Source organism: Spea bombifrons, chromosome 2, assembly GCF_027358695.1.
Source record: "Spea bombifrons isolate aSpeBom1 chromosome 2, aSpeBom1.2.pri, whole genome shotgun sequence".
NCBI lineage: Eukaryota > Metazoa > Chordata > Amphibia > Anura > Pelobatidae > Spea > Spea bombifrons.
In genome coordinates, this window is record NC_071088.1 from 58,279,947 (window position 1) to 58,296,399 (window position 16,453).

The window sequence follows — 16,453 nt, forward strand, 5'->3', positions numbered from 1 at the left end:
TTCTAAAGGATGTAGTGACCTACTCAGACTCCACCAATCGCAGAAAGCTGGCCAGAGTCCAGCAGGGCAGTTATAAGAGAACACAGGAGTGAGGGAATCCAAATTGCTGGGAAAGTCAGTGGCTTCCAGACTTGTCTCGATCGATCCTAACATGCAACATCTACTTTTACTCTGCTTTTTCATTCTATCTTGTGATGGCATTAGGAGGTAAGAGTCATAGACATGATACATTTATTTTATTATATAGTTTAAAGTAATTATATAAGTTGTCTTTTTCCATGTTTGTGGTCACTGCAATGAGTGAAATAGTATAATTAGCATTGTGTTTATTGCTATATGGTATTTGAGAAAGTTATCCATAGTAGTCACAATGAGCTAATATTGAATAAAATGTTTAGAATGTAAATGTTTATTAATGGAATCCAAAGTTAATTTCAACCTCAATGGGCACAATTGAATTCTCCCCAAAAAATGAAACACATTCTGTTTTCAAAGGTGCTTAAAGGGACAGTTAACAGTCCCTGCCAGCCCCAGTAAAGAAGAATGCATAATAAAGTACTTCATAAACGCTTCAATATGCATTATTTTAGAAAACAAAAAGGCATTTAAATAAGGTAGAAACTACATCTGCCCTCGTCATGGTCTGGCGATTCTTGCTATTGATTTGCCATTTGAAGTAGCCAAAGCATTCCCATTGAAAACAATGCAAATGCTTTCCATGCAAGTGCACAGGATTCTCAATAGCCTGTAATGATTGCCAAGCCAAAACTGAATGGCAGTTACTATATCACATGTAAGAAAATGTGTTTGGCTTAACACAACTGTATGGAAAACATCTGGCGAGTGGGCAAAAGGGGCAAATGCATATGATGGATTCTACAGAACATCCCCATGCATTTGTAAGGAGGACACCACGTAAACGGACTTCTCAGCTGTCATACGCAAATGCCACACTGATGTTGTAAGTGTGCACCCGGCTAATCAACATAGTGATGGTAATCTTCTCTATCTGTTGGAGGAGTTTTCACACAACTTCAGTAGTAGTTCCAGTTAAGCTCTCATCTGTGGATCTAGGGAAAACCACAGTTGCTCACTGCACAAGCACTGACAATATCAGCAATGCCAGTCAATTGGTTATAGCCACTTGTGACTTCAAAATTATTTTGACTACCGCCAAATGGGAAATGCCATTGTCATTGCTTTATTGAAACTGCCTACAATTTAGAAGCTGAGATCCATCTATAAATATATGTTATGTTTTATATCAATCTGTGAACAATATTTTGTTTACTTAGTGAACAGAACTGTCAAAACTGTTTCAGATATGTGCACTCTAATATACAGTGCCTTCTCTGCTTTACCTTGACATCATTAAATGTAGCTACTAGCTTTAGGGGTGCTGCGGAATAAAGTTAAGCATCCCAATATTATAGTACTGTTTCTCTATGCTGCAAGTGTAGTATCAAAATCAAAGTAGTAACCCTTTAAAATGCCATTTTAGTTACAACAAGCCTTCTATTACCATATCTATATGAAAACATATAATTACGAAATTGCTATCATGCAGTGGGATCCCCTCAAAAAATATAATTATTTGTATAAACACATACAGTATAAACACTGTACACATACATATACATACATACATATACATACACATATAAATACTATGTGTATACACTAAGCTGCTATATACAAATAACTTCATATAGTCAAGGATCATTTATTTTGCTTTTTTATCACTGTTGACAGTAAACACCAGCATTTTTTACCATCAAATAATATGAGACCACTGTGGAAGGAGGGAGGACTTGATACTAATTGGGAAAGTGACTAGTTGGCCACTACACACTCAAATGGCATTCTTCCCTGATCCATTTAGGGTAGGGGAAGTGCCATCATGTATGAAATAAGTGGTTGCCCGTCTAGGTGTTATCACTTATTGTCATTGGTGGATAAAGAATAGGACTGAATCTTTTAAACTTTTGAATTGGTTTACTTACCATTCCGTAAACTGTATACCACTATAATGGTGTTAATATTAGCTATTTGCTTAAGTTTATCTTTCTAATGTTTTGAAACTGCCTTCTGTGTATCAGTTGCTTTAACATAATTTTGAAAAAAGAAGGTGAATAAGCTTGATCACATTTTAAAGTCACCAGTAATACCTGAACTGGTGGGAAACTGTCTGATGTACTCTCACGACTAACAAATCTTATAGGTTGGGTTTCCGTTTACTTTTATTCCGCTGCTCAGATGACTTTCATGGGGCTAATGTAAGCTATAAACTAGAAGTGATGTGTAGATCGGGAAGTAGTGACGTCTCTAGCAATCATATGTAGGGGGCACATTGGGGACAGGGAGAAAAGTATGGGGGGCAGTTATAAAACGCTATATTTCCAAGATATTTATAAATTAACAAGCTCTGTGAAATGTGCCTGTCTATCTACCCAGGTTAACAGTATAATATGTACATACTTGCCCTAGCACCCAGATTGCACTCATGGGACTTGCCCCTGCACCTAGATTACACACTGACTCGGGACTTGCCCAGCATTCATATTAAACACACAGTGGTCTCCTCCCAGGGTCTCAGTTCTCCTCTCATTCTATACCGTTTAGGCCCAAAACAGTAAAAGTAATGGATAGACTGTCCGGATATACACAAATACTCTACTCTTACAAATGTCTGTCCATAAACACACGTTTGCCCATGCACATATACATATACACGCAGATTCACAATTGCCCTTACACAAAAACATCCTGGCTTGGCCTTGCATCCACACTTGCTTGGCCTTTGACATACTTCATCTAGCACACAAACATTTTTAAAACATACACACGGTCTCTCCCCTTCCTTATAATTCCCTATTTCATTACCTCTTCTACTTTCTATGGCCCCTTTCTCATTACCGCCTTAATCTTATCTCTCTCATTTCTCTTTATCTCAGCTCTCTCCTTTCTCTTTACCTCTCCATCTTTATCTCTCTTCTTTCTCTTTCTTTCTTCCCATTCTCTTTTATTCCGTTCTCATTTTCTCTCCTCCTATAACCCTTTCCTATATATTTCCTTTATCTTTATTTCTACAATTTCTTTGTAGCTCTCTTTGTTCTGTTTATTTCCCACCCTTTCTCTTTATCTCTCCTTCTCTTTTTCTTTATCTCACTGTTTTCCCTATCTATCCACTTTCTGTTATCTCCTCTCATTTTTCTCTTTATCTCTCCCTTTTCTCTTTATCTCATCTCTTCCTTCTCTCTTTATCCCTCCTGCTTTCTGTTTATTTATCTTATTTATTCTTTATCTGTCCTCCATTCTCTTATTCTTGTTCTGTTTACTTTTCATTATCTCTCATCCTCTTTCTCACTATCTCCCCTTTCAGTTTACCTCCTCTTATTTCTCCCTTTTCTCTTTATCTTATCTCTTCTTTTTTTTTATCCCCCCCTTTCTCTTTTATTTCGTATTTATTCTTTATCTTTCCTCGTTTCTCTTCTTATCTCCCTCCATTGTAGTTTAGCTCTCTCTTTCATTTTAGCTGTCCTCTTTCTTTCATCACGCCTTCTACTGAACCCTCTCCTGTTTATCTTTCCTCCTCTTTCCCTTTATCTATCCTTTCTATCCATCCCCTTCCTCATTATTGTTCCCTTTTCTTGTTATCTCCTTGTCTCATTAGCTTCCCATCTTTTATCTTTATCTCTCCCTTATCTCCTCTTTTTCTTTATCTCTTATTTCTATGTCTTCCCTTTTTTTATCTACATTTGTTCTCTTTAGCTTTCCACCTTTTATCTTTATCTCTCATCTGTCTCTTTTATCTCCCCCCTTATCTCTTAATCTCCTCCTTCTCTTAACCTCACCCTTTTCCCTTTCTCTCTTCTCATCTTTATCTCTTCTTTTTCTGACTACCTCTCCCCTCCATCCCATCTCTTTATCTTTCCATTTTCTTACCTATCTCTCCCCTTTCTTACTATCATCCCTTTTTTCATTATCTCTCTCCAACTTTTCTTGTTACCTTGCCCACTTTTTCATTATCTCTCCCCATTTTCATCTTCTTGCCTCATTATTTTTCCCTTCTCTCTATCTCTCCCTCTGTATGCCTCCCTTTTCTATCTCCACTTCTTTAGGTGTGAGTGTGAGGTCTATTTGTTCCTCCCTGCTCTGTAGAACTGCACACAGCTTTAGTGCTGAGCATCAGGATATGATGCCATATCCCTGCGCTCTTAATAGCCGGTGAGCGTTCAAGACGTAGTGGGGAGACAAAGGCATAATCAGACCTTGCCCTTCTTTTATTTCGGGCTGGTTAGTGGGAGATTTATGATATCTCCATTGAGTCCTGCCACTCCAGTGTCGCTGGTGGTGTTTCAGTTATAAGGGTATATAGGGGGCATGATCATTTTCATGGGGGCATGGCCCCCTCTGCCCCTAACGATGGACGTTGCCTTCATCTTCTCAAGTCATGCAGGAAATCCATTTATGAATGCTTTCATGTATCAACATGCTATTACTTTTAATAAAAAATTAAACATTGTTATGTTATGAAAAAAAATTGTTGGATTGTCACCAAAACACTATAGTACAGGTGGTGATGCAAATGTCCTTTTTTCCTGTCATAGGATACCACTTAAGAGAATGCCTTCAATCCGAGAGACTCTCAGAGACATGAGGGTGAAATTAACTGATGTTTTCCCCGAATTGATGTTGAAGGAGTCTGGATATGAAACTCCCAATAATGGGACTGCCCCAACAGTGTTAACCAACTACCTGGATGTAAGTCGATCCACAAAAATATTTCATTAGTCACTAAACATTATATAAAATATTGCTTCAATGATCCAATATAATAAATACAATTTCAACAAAGCTAAGCCTTTTTATACTAAGACATTTTTATATATTTGTATGAGCTATTTGCACACTTTAGGGTTTATTCACTAAAGAGAGAGCTGCAAGGAGATTTGTGCTTTTAGCTCCCTTACTGTACTCTCTATTATGAAGGGCCAACACTAGCAAGTTTTTTCCAGCAGAGCTGGTCCGGTATAATGGTGATTTAACCACACTTTATTCAGGCTCAGCCAAGCTCTTCTTGTACTTTACTAAGGTTGGTTCCTTATATTCAATAGTGAATTGAATGAGCTGAAACACAACTCCAGCACTTTAGTGAATAAACCCCAGTTGTAATGAGATTTCATAAATAATAAGATTCATAGAAAAACAAATAAAGACTTATTGTTCTTATGATCTCATCTCTTCATCTTGTACTACTATTTATTAAAAAATAACACACTTAAATATTTCATGTACCAAAACTGTAAATCAATGTAATTGCATTGAATGACTGTTGTAGCCTAAGTAAATTTTGTTGTAAATGATACAAGCTGTTCAACCCAATGAAATAAAGCCGTTAACAAACCTACCTATAAATAGAGTACATAGTACATTTTTACCTGTCTGCTGAGTTAGCCTGTCCCATGATTCTATGACTCCTTGATTCTTGTATTTATGGATCTTGTAACTTCAAACACTTTCTGTCTCACAAAAGATAATTTTAACTTCAGTACCACATTTTAAGGTTAACCTCTCCCTCACTACTGGATCTGTTCCATCCTCCTTTAAACATGCTACCTTTACTCCAGTCTTGAAAAAGCCCTCCCTTGACCCGACTGAGCCGTCCAATCACCGTCCATCCCCAAGCTTCTTGAACTACTTGTTTATACAGAATTAACAGGAGATCCATGATCTCCCCAACTGGCCCTGCTCCTCCAGCGGTAGGCAGTCCACTCCCTCGCAGAGGAGGTGCCCCTGGCAGATCTGTGCTCTAGGCCGGCGCCTACCTTACCTATAGGTGGCCCGGCTCTGAGTTATATACTGCTGTACCTGTATCTACTTACCAAACCCATTTATCCCTTCTCTGGTCTGTGCGAAACAGAAAAATAAAATTTTTAGGACTAATTTAATATCTTTAAAAATATATTACGTCAGCCTAAAGTTTTGTTACATTCAATAATTTTCACCAGGCTTCACTAGCCCCACTTCAGCAGGAGCAAGAGTGTGCCAATCTGGATTTCTCTCTCTGCTGCCTTGCAGTGCTGAATGTCCTTGTAATGGTGTGCAAAGGGATATGAACTTACATCCGGCCTTAGCTTCCTTTTGTAAGAAATGCATGGCTCATTATGGGATACCTACAAAGCAGCAATAAGAGATGTGTCAACAGAAGTGAATAACTCTAAAAATTATTGACCTTAAAATTATTGACTTTGGGCGTAGTTACTAAACAGGGACTTTGCAGAAATTACTTTCAACTAAATAACTTCATTATGCATTATGAAGAACCAACCCTGACACATCTCCTATAAGAAGGGCTAATTTGACCATTCATAATTTAAACAGCCCCTTATTTAATTACAGTATCTCACAAAAGTGAGTACACACCTCACATTTTTGTAAATATTTTATTATATCTTTTCATGTGACAACACTGAAGAAATGACACTCTGCTACAATGTAAAGTAGTGATTGTACAGCCTGTATAACAGTGTAAATTTTCTGTCCCTTCAAAATAACTCAACACTCAGCCATTAATGTCTAACACATTGGGAACAAAAGTGGAAATGTCCAAATTGGGCCCAATTAGCCATTACCCCTCTCCGGTGTCATGTGACTCATTAGTGTTACAAGATCTCAGGTATGAATGGGGGGCAGGTGTGTTAAATTTGGTGTTATCGCTCTCACACTCTCTCATACCAGTCACTGGAAGTTCAACATGGCACCTTATGGCAAAGATCTGAAAAAAAGAATTGTTGTTCAACAAAAAGATGGCCTATATGTGCTCCTGCGCTTTTCCATTCATTGGCACATATGTCACAAACTACTTTAAACATAATCACGATTGCAAAATACTTACATTTTTCAGTAATTTTGCCATTGTTTCTTGGACTGTATTCTGTGTTCAGATGACATTTGCTTTACAAGATCTGGCTTATTTTCAATCCCTTAATTAGAACCCTCATACAATAATACATCCTTGACCTGGGTTCCTGATTTTCTCACTGTGTCCTGTTTTCTGTAGACCCAGTATTTTGGAGAGATCAGCATTGGGTCTCCTCCACAGACATTCAAAGTGGTATTTGATACAGGATCTGCAAACTTATGGATTCCATCACGTAGTTGCTCTCCACTCTACAGTGCTTGTGGTAAGTGACAAGGTACATGCATTGCATTTTATATACCATTATGCCTTTAAAGGAAATAATAATTGCCTTTACACACATTAATTTGCAATTCACTGTGTGAATACAAATATTAATTACAAATGAAATAAATACGTATGTGTGCGGTTCTTCAAAAATTAAGATAGACATTCTAGAAATATAATTTATGCAGCATAACAGTCAAATGTCCTTCTTTGGCAGTGTCACACAGCCAATATGATTCTTCTAAATCACAAACCTACATCAAGAATGGAACAGGATTCTCCATACAGTATGGATCTGGAGGAGTGAAAGGATTTCTGAGCCAGGACCTTGTTGTTGTAAGTGTAAATTTTCTATAGTCATTATTACCCCTTTTAACAGTCCATTCCTCAAACCAAACTGTGCGTCTACCAGAGAGATTTTTCCTAAATTATATTAGACTGCGGGTTTCAAATAAAATTGGTTTCAATCTTGATATGTGGAGCTTAGTTTAAGCTGTATGGGACAGCCACTAATGTAAGCTGTATATATCTATATACTTTTCAAAACTTTCAATGTATAATATATAATTATAACATTTGCTTTGGATATTTCTCAGTATTTTGTGAATATATCCCTTAAAATATATTCTTATCAATGTTTGACTCTTGAATTAGAAATTATAAAATACAAAAATGACTACTCTTTTCCTTACTTATTTCTAGTCTCATTGATATTTTTCATCTACCTTTTTTTTTGCCCCAAATGTTTCAAAAATTGTACTTGACTACTTTACATCGCATTTCCCCGTACTTTCTTATACAGCAGCACTTTAGACACAAAATGCTCATACTTCCACCTTACAGTATATCTCACGCTGTCTTGTCTTCTCTTGAAACTCCTGTAGAAAGTTGAAAATAGGTGTGCATGAAGGCATAAAGTAAGTAATTTGAAACATCAGAAACATGTTTTAGGAGCAGAATAAACATAAACAGAATAAGCTAATTTATAATGCTAAAATAATAATCGTACAGATATTTAGATGCCAAAAACCTGGCCACTCTGACAGTAAACGTCTATAGAGGAACAGACTTTATTAGCATTTCCATAAAAAATCATCTCAGTGTGGTGCCTGAGCAGGGGAAGTCACCCAAAATATTACATGACAATGGCAGCCTCCTACAGATAAAAGTCTACTCAAACTAAGTGACATAAAACCAGGTTTTTCTTAATGGTCACCTACATTACTGTGTCTATGCTTAAGGAGAAAAACTTTTTTTAAATTGGAAAATAAGAAAGTATGCACAAATAGTCGGAATCAGCTGGCCTTACTAATTGACAGCAAAAGTGGGTAATGAGTAGTCAATCTGGTTTAATTTTGCTGAAATTACTACTTTCGACTTTCTGCAGGTTTATACCTACTCTGTTCCTACCATCTCTTAGGTTCTGTACCACCTCACTCCCTTTCAGCATTCTCTTTCTTGCTCTCTCATCACAACTTTTTAAGACTTTTCTCTATTACAGGTTGCTGGTATTCCAGTCATTCAGGTTTTTGCAGAAGCCACAGCACTTCCTGCCCTGCCCTTTATTTTTGCACGCTTCGATGGGGTATTGGGTATGGGCTTCCCAAACCAAGCTATCGATGGCATTACCCCAGTCTTTGACCGAATCCTGTCTGAGGGAGTCCTGCAAGAGGATGTCTTCTCTGTGTATTACAACCGGTGAGGGGATGGGATAAAAAGCATAGGAAAATGTCCCTAATATGAAAGCTGACACAAGTCAGGGGTTTAGTTTCTACACTCATTATTCGTAGTTAGATACATAATTAGTTGGGTACAAGTCCTATAGCAAATATTAATAATAGGACTAATTATCTAGAACCTTTAAATATGTCCTAGTTCGTTTTTATATAAGTAACAGACCCCTGTGACAACCCACTACCTGCTCATACCACAACTTATTGCCCCTCAGTGTAAATGCCACAACTGCTTAGATAACCAGGATCTCCTTTCTTTGCAGACTTTACAAGTGAGAAGATAAGTCCCCTGCCCCTCCCCACTGATGTCACTCCCATTAACATGGTGCCCCATGCGGTAACAAACTCTTAACCTGACGACAGACACTTCCCACCTAGGAGATTAGAAACATCATTACTATAGATTCTCATTAAACATCACACAATATTTTGTGAATATACACTCCTCACAGGTGCTCAGTCTGTTTGTTTGAGGCAACATTTTTCCTTAATACACTCATAAACATATTTTCATATAACCTTGTGTGTCTGGGTTTGTTAGCATGTTTGTCTGGCTATGTGTGTGTCTGTCTGAGTGTGTATCTGCCGGATTTGTGTGTGTGGGTACATGTGTGTAGTTGTTTGTGTCTGGGTTTGTGTATGTGTGTCTGGTTATGCTAACATGTGTGTTGGGGTATGTTAGCATGTGCGTCTGGGTATGTTAACATGTGTGTCGTGGTATGTTAGCATGTGTGTCTGGATATGTGTGTCTGGGTGTATCTGGGTATGTGTGTGTGTCTGGGTATGTTAGTGTTTGTATCTGGAGATGTAAGCCTTTGCATGTGTGCATCTGGGTGGCATAGCGTGTGTCTCTGGGTAAGTTTGTTTTTGTTTCTGTGTATGTCCGTCTGAGTTGTTGCGTTAGTCTGAGTGGTTGTGTTAATTTGAGTGCCAGGTTATGTTGATGTAAGTGTCTATATGTGTGTGTTAGTGCATCTAGTTGTGTTAGTGTCTGGATGTGTGTGTTATTGTGTGTGTCTGTCTGGGCACATTAGTGTGAATGTTTGGTTGTGTATGTGTTAGTATATGTTAGTGCTGAATATCTAGTTGTGTTAGTGTGACTGCCTGGGCATGTTAGTGAGTGTCTGGATGTGCGTGCATTAGTGTTGAATGTCTAGTTGTTCTAGTGTGTCTGGATGTGTGTATTAGTGTTATGTTATTGTATGTTGGTGTTAAGTGTCTGGTTGTGTGAGTGTTAGTATGTGTCACAGTGTGAATATCTGGGTATGTATGTTACTGTCTGTTGAATATCTAGTTGTGTGAGTGTCTGGATGTGTGTTACTGTGAGTGCCCCTCCTGAGGCCAGGCTCTGGATCTGCCTATGCTGTGTATCCTTTTGAGGTCTTCCGGGGACGGTTGGCAAAGGGGGCAAGTGCCATCTTGGCCAATCTAATTTCAATATTTGGGTTGTTTTACCTGCAGTTCCACACACAGCCACCAGGAGTTGTAGTGTAATAAGGGCCTTAAACAAATTATATGATAATTGGTTCATTCTGTGTTCCTTTCTTGGGGTTTCCATGCATTCCCTTTGTGTAAATGTCTTAGAATTACTGGATAGTGCATGCTGTGCATGATTGCTGCCAAATACGTTTTGGGCTGTTTAATGATTGGGCCATTAGGCTGAACTTGGACAGGTTGACAGTCCTTTCCTGGGCATCTTCTGACAGAGGCAATGGGACCTGTATAAGTAGATTGTGAGGGGCTCATGGTGCACTACCATAAGTCAGACCTAGAGCTGCACCCTACCTAAATATACTTTCCAGTATACTACAGTTAACTAATTTACAAACTTAAACCCACCTGGTCTGCATGCCAATAACAGCAGCCATAAATTTGTTTTAATATTATAATATGTGTCCATACCTGTGGGCACATAGCTTTATGATTGAGAATGAGAAATAATTTAATAGTTATGCAGGTTTGGCCTCATGGATTTAGTAGAGCTGAGAGAAATTAATTGCTAGCTTTTAAACTTTTTAAAATCATTGTTAAAGAAGAATTTCATGTTTACGCAAGTAAGTAATGAAGTAAGTAAGAAAGTAATGAATATGTTGGCCTGAAGAATATATTCAAAAGTAGTCATCTATGATACATTTAGGGTTATGCGCAACTAATTCATGGCATGACTTTCTTCCACAATGTGTTTTCCATTTGTTGAACAACAGGGATATCCACTTGAAGAAAGGAGGGGAGATCATACTGGGTGGTTCCGATCCCAACTACTACACAGGAAGCTTCCAGTACCTCAGTCTCAAGAAAAAAGGATATTGGCAAATCAATATGAAAGGGTGAGCTGTAGTACTAGGCAAAAATAATTACACAGACAAACCAGGATTGCAGATACCACTTTACTATACATGATACAAAGCTTGGATTTGAAGTCTTAGAATTAAGGTCTAGTGGCATAAAATGAGAACTTTTTGTATTGATACAGGTTTTATTCTGGTTATAGTTAATATGTGTTATATGGTTATATATGGTGCGGTGAGAATTGCTTTGCTGTACCTTTTCTATAATAACATGCATGCTGTAAGCATGACCAGATGAGCCATCTGTGTTTATGATTGTGCAAAGCTGAGGTAGGCAAGATAGATTTACAAATCTTGTAGGACTACAACATCCATGGTAATAAACAGTCACATACTATATCTTTTAAGTTGCTGGCTATGCATAATAGCTGACCTGCAACCAATAATATAGCCCTGTCATCTAATAATCATACTCTGTATTACCTTTACAAGCAAGGAATCCATCTCTATTTTCCAATATACAGTTCAACATAATACTTATTTGTACACTTTGAACAAAGTATAACAATATGAACAGGTAACCCAAATCACACATTTCTTTGACACTGTTTAGTTACCTTGTTTTATGTTTTGCAGGGTATCTGTTGGGGCAGAGATCCTATTCTGCAAGGAAGGCTGCTCAGCAGCAATAGACACAGGAGCATCTTACATTACAGGCCCAGCGGCCTCAGTCTCTGTACTCATGAAAGCTATTGGGGCCACAGAGTTAGCAGAAGGACAGGTAATTAAAGACTGGTTAAGCCTGTTGTATATACATAGCAGTTCTGAAGACAACCAGTTGGTGTCACTATTCTCACTGCATATGACCTTCAGAACAATTTATTGTTTTGCGTCATAGATAATATAAAAAATGTACCTGTAGCAATATGCTTATTTGTATTACTTGTTATTTTTCTGTATCTACTTGCTAACCGGTTAGTATACATGCATGAATCTGAAATGCTTCATCAACACACCTGTTAAATGGGAAGGGTCTCATTACCCTAGCATGGAGCAGGATTTCTCTTGATCCACCCAAAAGTATCCCCCAGCAGCACAAGTTGTCATCACATAAAAGTAGTTTGCACAGACAAAAGGGGATCTGTTCAAAAGACACAACCACCTGTGTGTCATGTGAGTACACTGTTGAGTGTGTGAGTTGTATGCTTAACAATGTTGATAGAGCAAATAAGGAGCAACATTACACATAACTAACTATTCAAGGCAATAACTATACTTCATCTGAGTTTTCATCTCGCTTTCATTTCCCAGCATTTGTACAATTCAAATTATTTACTATTTTAATCACTACCTTGTTGTTTTCCTCAGTATATTGTGGACTGTGATAAAATTTCTAAACTCCCTGACATCTCATTTCATATGGGAGGTAATAAGTACACACTTAAAGGACAAGCATATGTGTTGCAGGTAGGTGTGCATAAAGATGTTTTGTTAAACTTTCAAATATGCAAACATGCATTCTATATATGTTTTGATTGATGACAAATTTATTTAAATAAAAAATACAATATGAAATGAAAAACACAATATCAATAAATATTAATATTGATGCAGAGCAGTGCTTACTAATGCTTACTTTAAACCTCAGTTGTTCAGTGAAGTCAATGTAATGTTAACAATAGATGACAACAGCATTTCCTGATGAAGTGCATACAATATAGTTTGACACTTCAGGAAAAGACAAAAGGGTTTGAAAACTGAGTGGGCTGGGAGGGATGTAAGAATAGTCCTCCTTTAGACTGTCGAGTAGTCTTCATCGAGAGTGTGGTAGAGGTACAACGGAGTCCTATTTTCATTTTAAAAGCACATTGGAATCCATTTTTCCTAGACATTAATGTATTTGACTGCATATAGATCAGTGTATGTACAGATATGTGTTGAAGACATATGCGCTAGAGCGGCTAGACAAAAAAAAATGGGCAGCCATTTTCTCTTTTAATATTAATTCTACAGTTCTACATGAAAGCACAGATATTGCTCAGTACCATATTAGAGCACATTTTACAATAGCTTTTTAACCCCTTCATGACAGAGGGGTTTACCCCCCTATGTGATCAGAGCCTTTTAGCCATTTTTACCATATCTTTATTCAATTCTGATTCTTCTTGTCCATGTTAACATTTTATTATTTTGTATTATTTGGTCCATAAGAGCCACAAATCACAAAATGTCTATTGCAGGTTCCAAATTTGAAATGTCCAGTTTTCTCCTGTGCCTTTGTCACATTTGTAAAGGTTTAGGTGCCCACCAGTTCAAATTAACCCCACAAAAGTATATATTTCTTGAAAGCAGACAACCCAGTGTATTTCCCTAGGAGCAATTTGTCATGCAACCATTTTGCCACAAATTTCTGCCAAAAGTTGCCATAATATTAATTTTCAAATGCTTGCGTGTTGCTTAGGATTTCTTGTACAGGTTAAGTGCAACAACAGAGACATACAACAAAACATGTTCACCTGCATCCCCAGATTATGATATTTGGATGTTACGGGGCACCCACCAGAACATGCCAGTATTCTTGCTTTAGATTTTCTGCAGGTTATGTGCCCCCCCCAAACCTTCCCCTTTTGCTTCATCAGCCCATGTATTGACTGCAGCAATTAATGCAAACCACAGCATAGTGTATATTTTTGAAAGGAAACCAACTTTAAAACTGCATTGTATGACTGAATATGTAGTATGGAAGTCGCCAATGCACAATTTTGCCAGAGAGGACAGTAATTAGATGAGTCTTCTCTTTTATATGCCCATTCTGGACTACTTCTGGGGATCCATTTTGGAGACAGTGGAGGGAATGCTTGCCAACAAGCCTGTGGACAATTTTTGATTTAAAATTTTCTGTCCAAAGAAAATTTACATTCAACTTTATTTGGAAATCAAAAAAAAGGAATATTTAATTCCTGTGATAACTTTTTTATACAGCACATACATGTTGTACACACCTTTAAACTCCCTCACCTCACTATTCACTGTGAAGGGCAAACACTGGCAAGTTGCTCCAGCAAAAAGGTTTGGGGAGATCATGAAAGTTTAAAGGGACCATGAAGCTTTCATACGCTAAATTGTCACATTAACAAGGAACATTTGTGTGTTCCTGTGTGCAAAATTCAATAACCCATCTAGCTCTTAATTTTTACTCATTGGTCAGTGATTCAACTCCCAGGTCACATTGTCAAGTAATGTGCACTAACCATTAAACTTCAAATGCTACTTTGAAGTAACAATCACCACTTGTCAAAGCAGAACAAAGCGAACCGCCAGGCAGCCAATTCAGATGATAGTAATTGAACAATGAAGCTACACTAGCCGTAAAAAATAGTCCAGATGCCCTTGATAAGGAACTGTAACTCGTGAGAGAAATATAACTTTTACATATACATTTGAAATCCAACACATTATCATCATATTTATTTATATGTGCAATATGTAAATACATGTAAATGCTTGAAGCCTTCAATCGTAAACCATGCATTATTCACCTCTGTTAAAACAAGTTAAGGTTTAGACAGGTCATGGAATCAGGCTTTATGGATGAAAAAAAAATATATACTTACCTTTCTTTTCCTTATTGCAGCAGTCACAGTTTGGAGAAGAGGTATGTTCTGTAACATTCACTGCCCTGGATATTCCCCCTCCAACGGGACCCATTTGGATCCTTGGGGCCACATTTATAGGCCAGTATTATACTGAATTTGACCGACGCAACAATCGCATTGGATTTGCTACATCACGAAGCGTGGAAGAAAAAGAAGCTGTTCACTTTGTTGGCACATAGAGACACTATAAAGTTTTTGGAAACCTGACCATTACATCAACAAGAACTTTGATGAAATTGTATCTACAATACATAGACATTAATATGACGTTGGTCCCCCCTTTGCAGCTAGAACAGCTTCCACTCTTCTAGGAAGGCTTTCAAAGATTTTGGAGTGTTCCTGTTGGAATTTTTGCCCGTTCATACAATAGAGCATTTCTGACTACAGGCACTAATGTTGGACGAGAAGGCTTGTCTCGCAGTCTCCCTTCCAGTTCATGACAAAGGTGTTTGATGGGGTTGAGATCAGGGTAAGTCAAGTTTTTCCACACCAAACTCATCCAACCATGTCTTTATGGACCTTGCTTTGTGGACTGGGGCACAGTCATGATGGAATAGAAAAGGGTCTTTGCCAAACTGTTCTTGGTCTTGGTAGGCTGAAGCAATAAGATTTTCCTTCACTGGGCCTAGCCCAAACCCTGATTTCAATAATTATAAGGTGTGTCCCAATGCTTTTGCCCTTATAGTAGTCCACAAAGCAAGGTCCATAAAGACATGGTTGGATGTGTTTCGTGTGGTAGAACTTGACTGGCCCTCACAAAGCCCTGAGCTTAACCTCATCGAACACCCTTGGGATGAACTGGAACAGAAATCGCGAGCCAGGCCTTCTCGCTCAAGTGCCTGACCTGATTCTCTACTGGATGAATGGGCAAAAATTCCCACAGAAACACTCTTAAATCTTGTGGAAAGCAATCACAGAAGAGTGGAAGCTGCTATGACTGCAAGGGGGGGACCAACTTCATATTAATGTCTATTTATTTAGAATGTGATATCATCAAAGTCCCTATTGGTGTAAAGGTCAGGAGTCCTAATACTTTTGTCTATACAGTGTTTGGTGTCTTTTTTGGACAAAATGTTAAACCATTACAAATGTTCACAAAGTAAACAGAAAAATATAACTTAATGTAATGTTGCATTGTAGTGAGGCAAAGTTAGACTTTTGTAACTGCAAAATAATGTGGTTTTTCATGCAAATCAGATTTCTTTAAAATCAAAATAAAAATTTGAAAAATTAATTTCTTAATTGTTTTTATGCTATGAGTAGTATTGTATTATATATAAAGCTTTGTAAGTAGAAGTTTGTTTTGAGAAGAGTGCATTTGATTTTAAAGTTACAATGTGTATAATTATAAAGCTACTGTTTCTTCATTGCGTGTTTTAAAATTTGCAAAATCCTGCACATATATCAGACATCCGGCTCCCTTGAGTGATTTTAAGCCGGTTCAAGGTCTGTTAAAGACCTCCGATACCGCTCCCTTGCGAGCCTTCTCCTCCAGCGGCTGACATTACTGTCCGTCTCTGGAGGGGGCGGACCGCCCCCCCCTCCGCTAGGTACGCTACTGAGCCGAGGAGTTGTAGGCTCTAGAAT

The 16,453-nt window shown here is 37.9% G+C and overlaps 1 protein-coding gene across 1 annotated transcript; it reads left to right on the forward strand.

Moving 5' to 3' along the window:
* The first annotated feature begins 105 nt into the window (after positions 1 to 105).
* REN (renin) lies at positions 106 to 15,161 on the forward strand. The gene is made up of 9 exons (XM_053454361.1): positions 106 to 207; positions 4,611 to 4,764; positions 7,064 to 7,187; positions 7,407 to 7,525; positions 8,691 to 8,887; positions 11,127 to 11,249; positions 11,847 to 11,991; positions 12,579 to 12,677; positions 14,845 to 15,161. Exons 1-9 carry the CDS (start codon positions 152 to 154, stop codon positions 15,043 to 15,045), a joined length of 1,218 nt encoding a protein of 405 aa, XP_053310336.1. The 5' UTR covers positions 106 to 151; the 3' UTR covers positions 15,046 to 15,161.
* The last annotated feature ends 1,292 nt before the right edge of the window (positions 15,162 to 16,453 follow it).

Excerpts from the sequence above, each read along its gene's own strand:
- REN (XM_053454361.1), top strand. The coding sequence starts at position 152 with ATGCAACATCTACTTTTACTCTGCTTTTTCATTCTATCTTGTGATGGC. Across the intron at positions 208-4,610 it reads TCTTGTGATGGCATTAGGAG|GATACCACTTAAGAGAATGC; the intron begins GTAAGAGTCATA and ends TTCCTGTCATAG. Across the intron at positions 8,888-11,126 it reads TTCTCTGTGTATTACAACCG|GGATATCCACTTGAAGAAAG; the intron begins GTGAGGGGATGG and ends GTTGAACAACAG.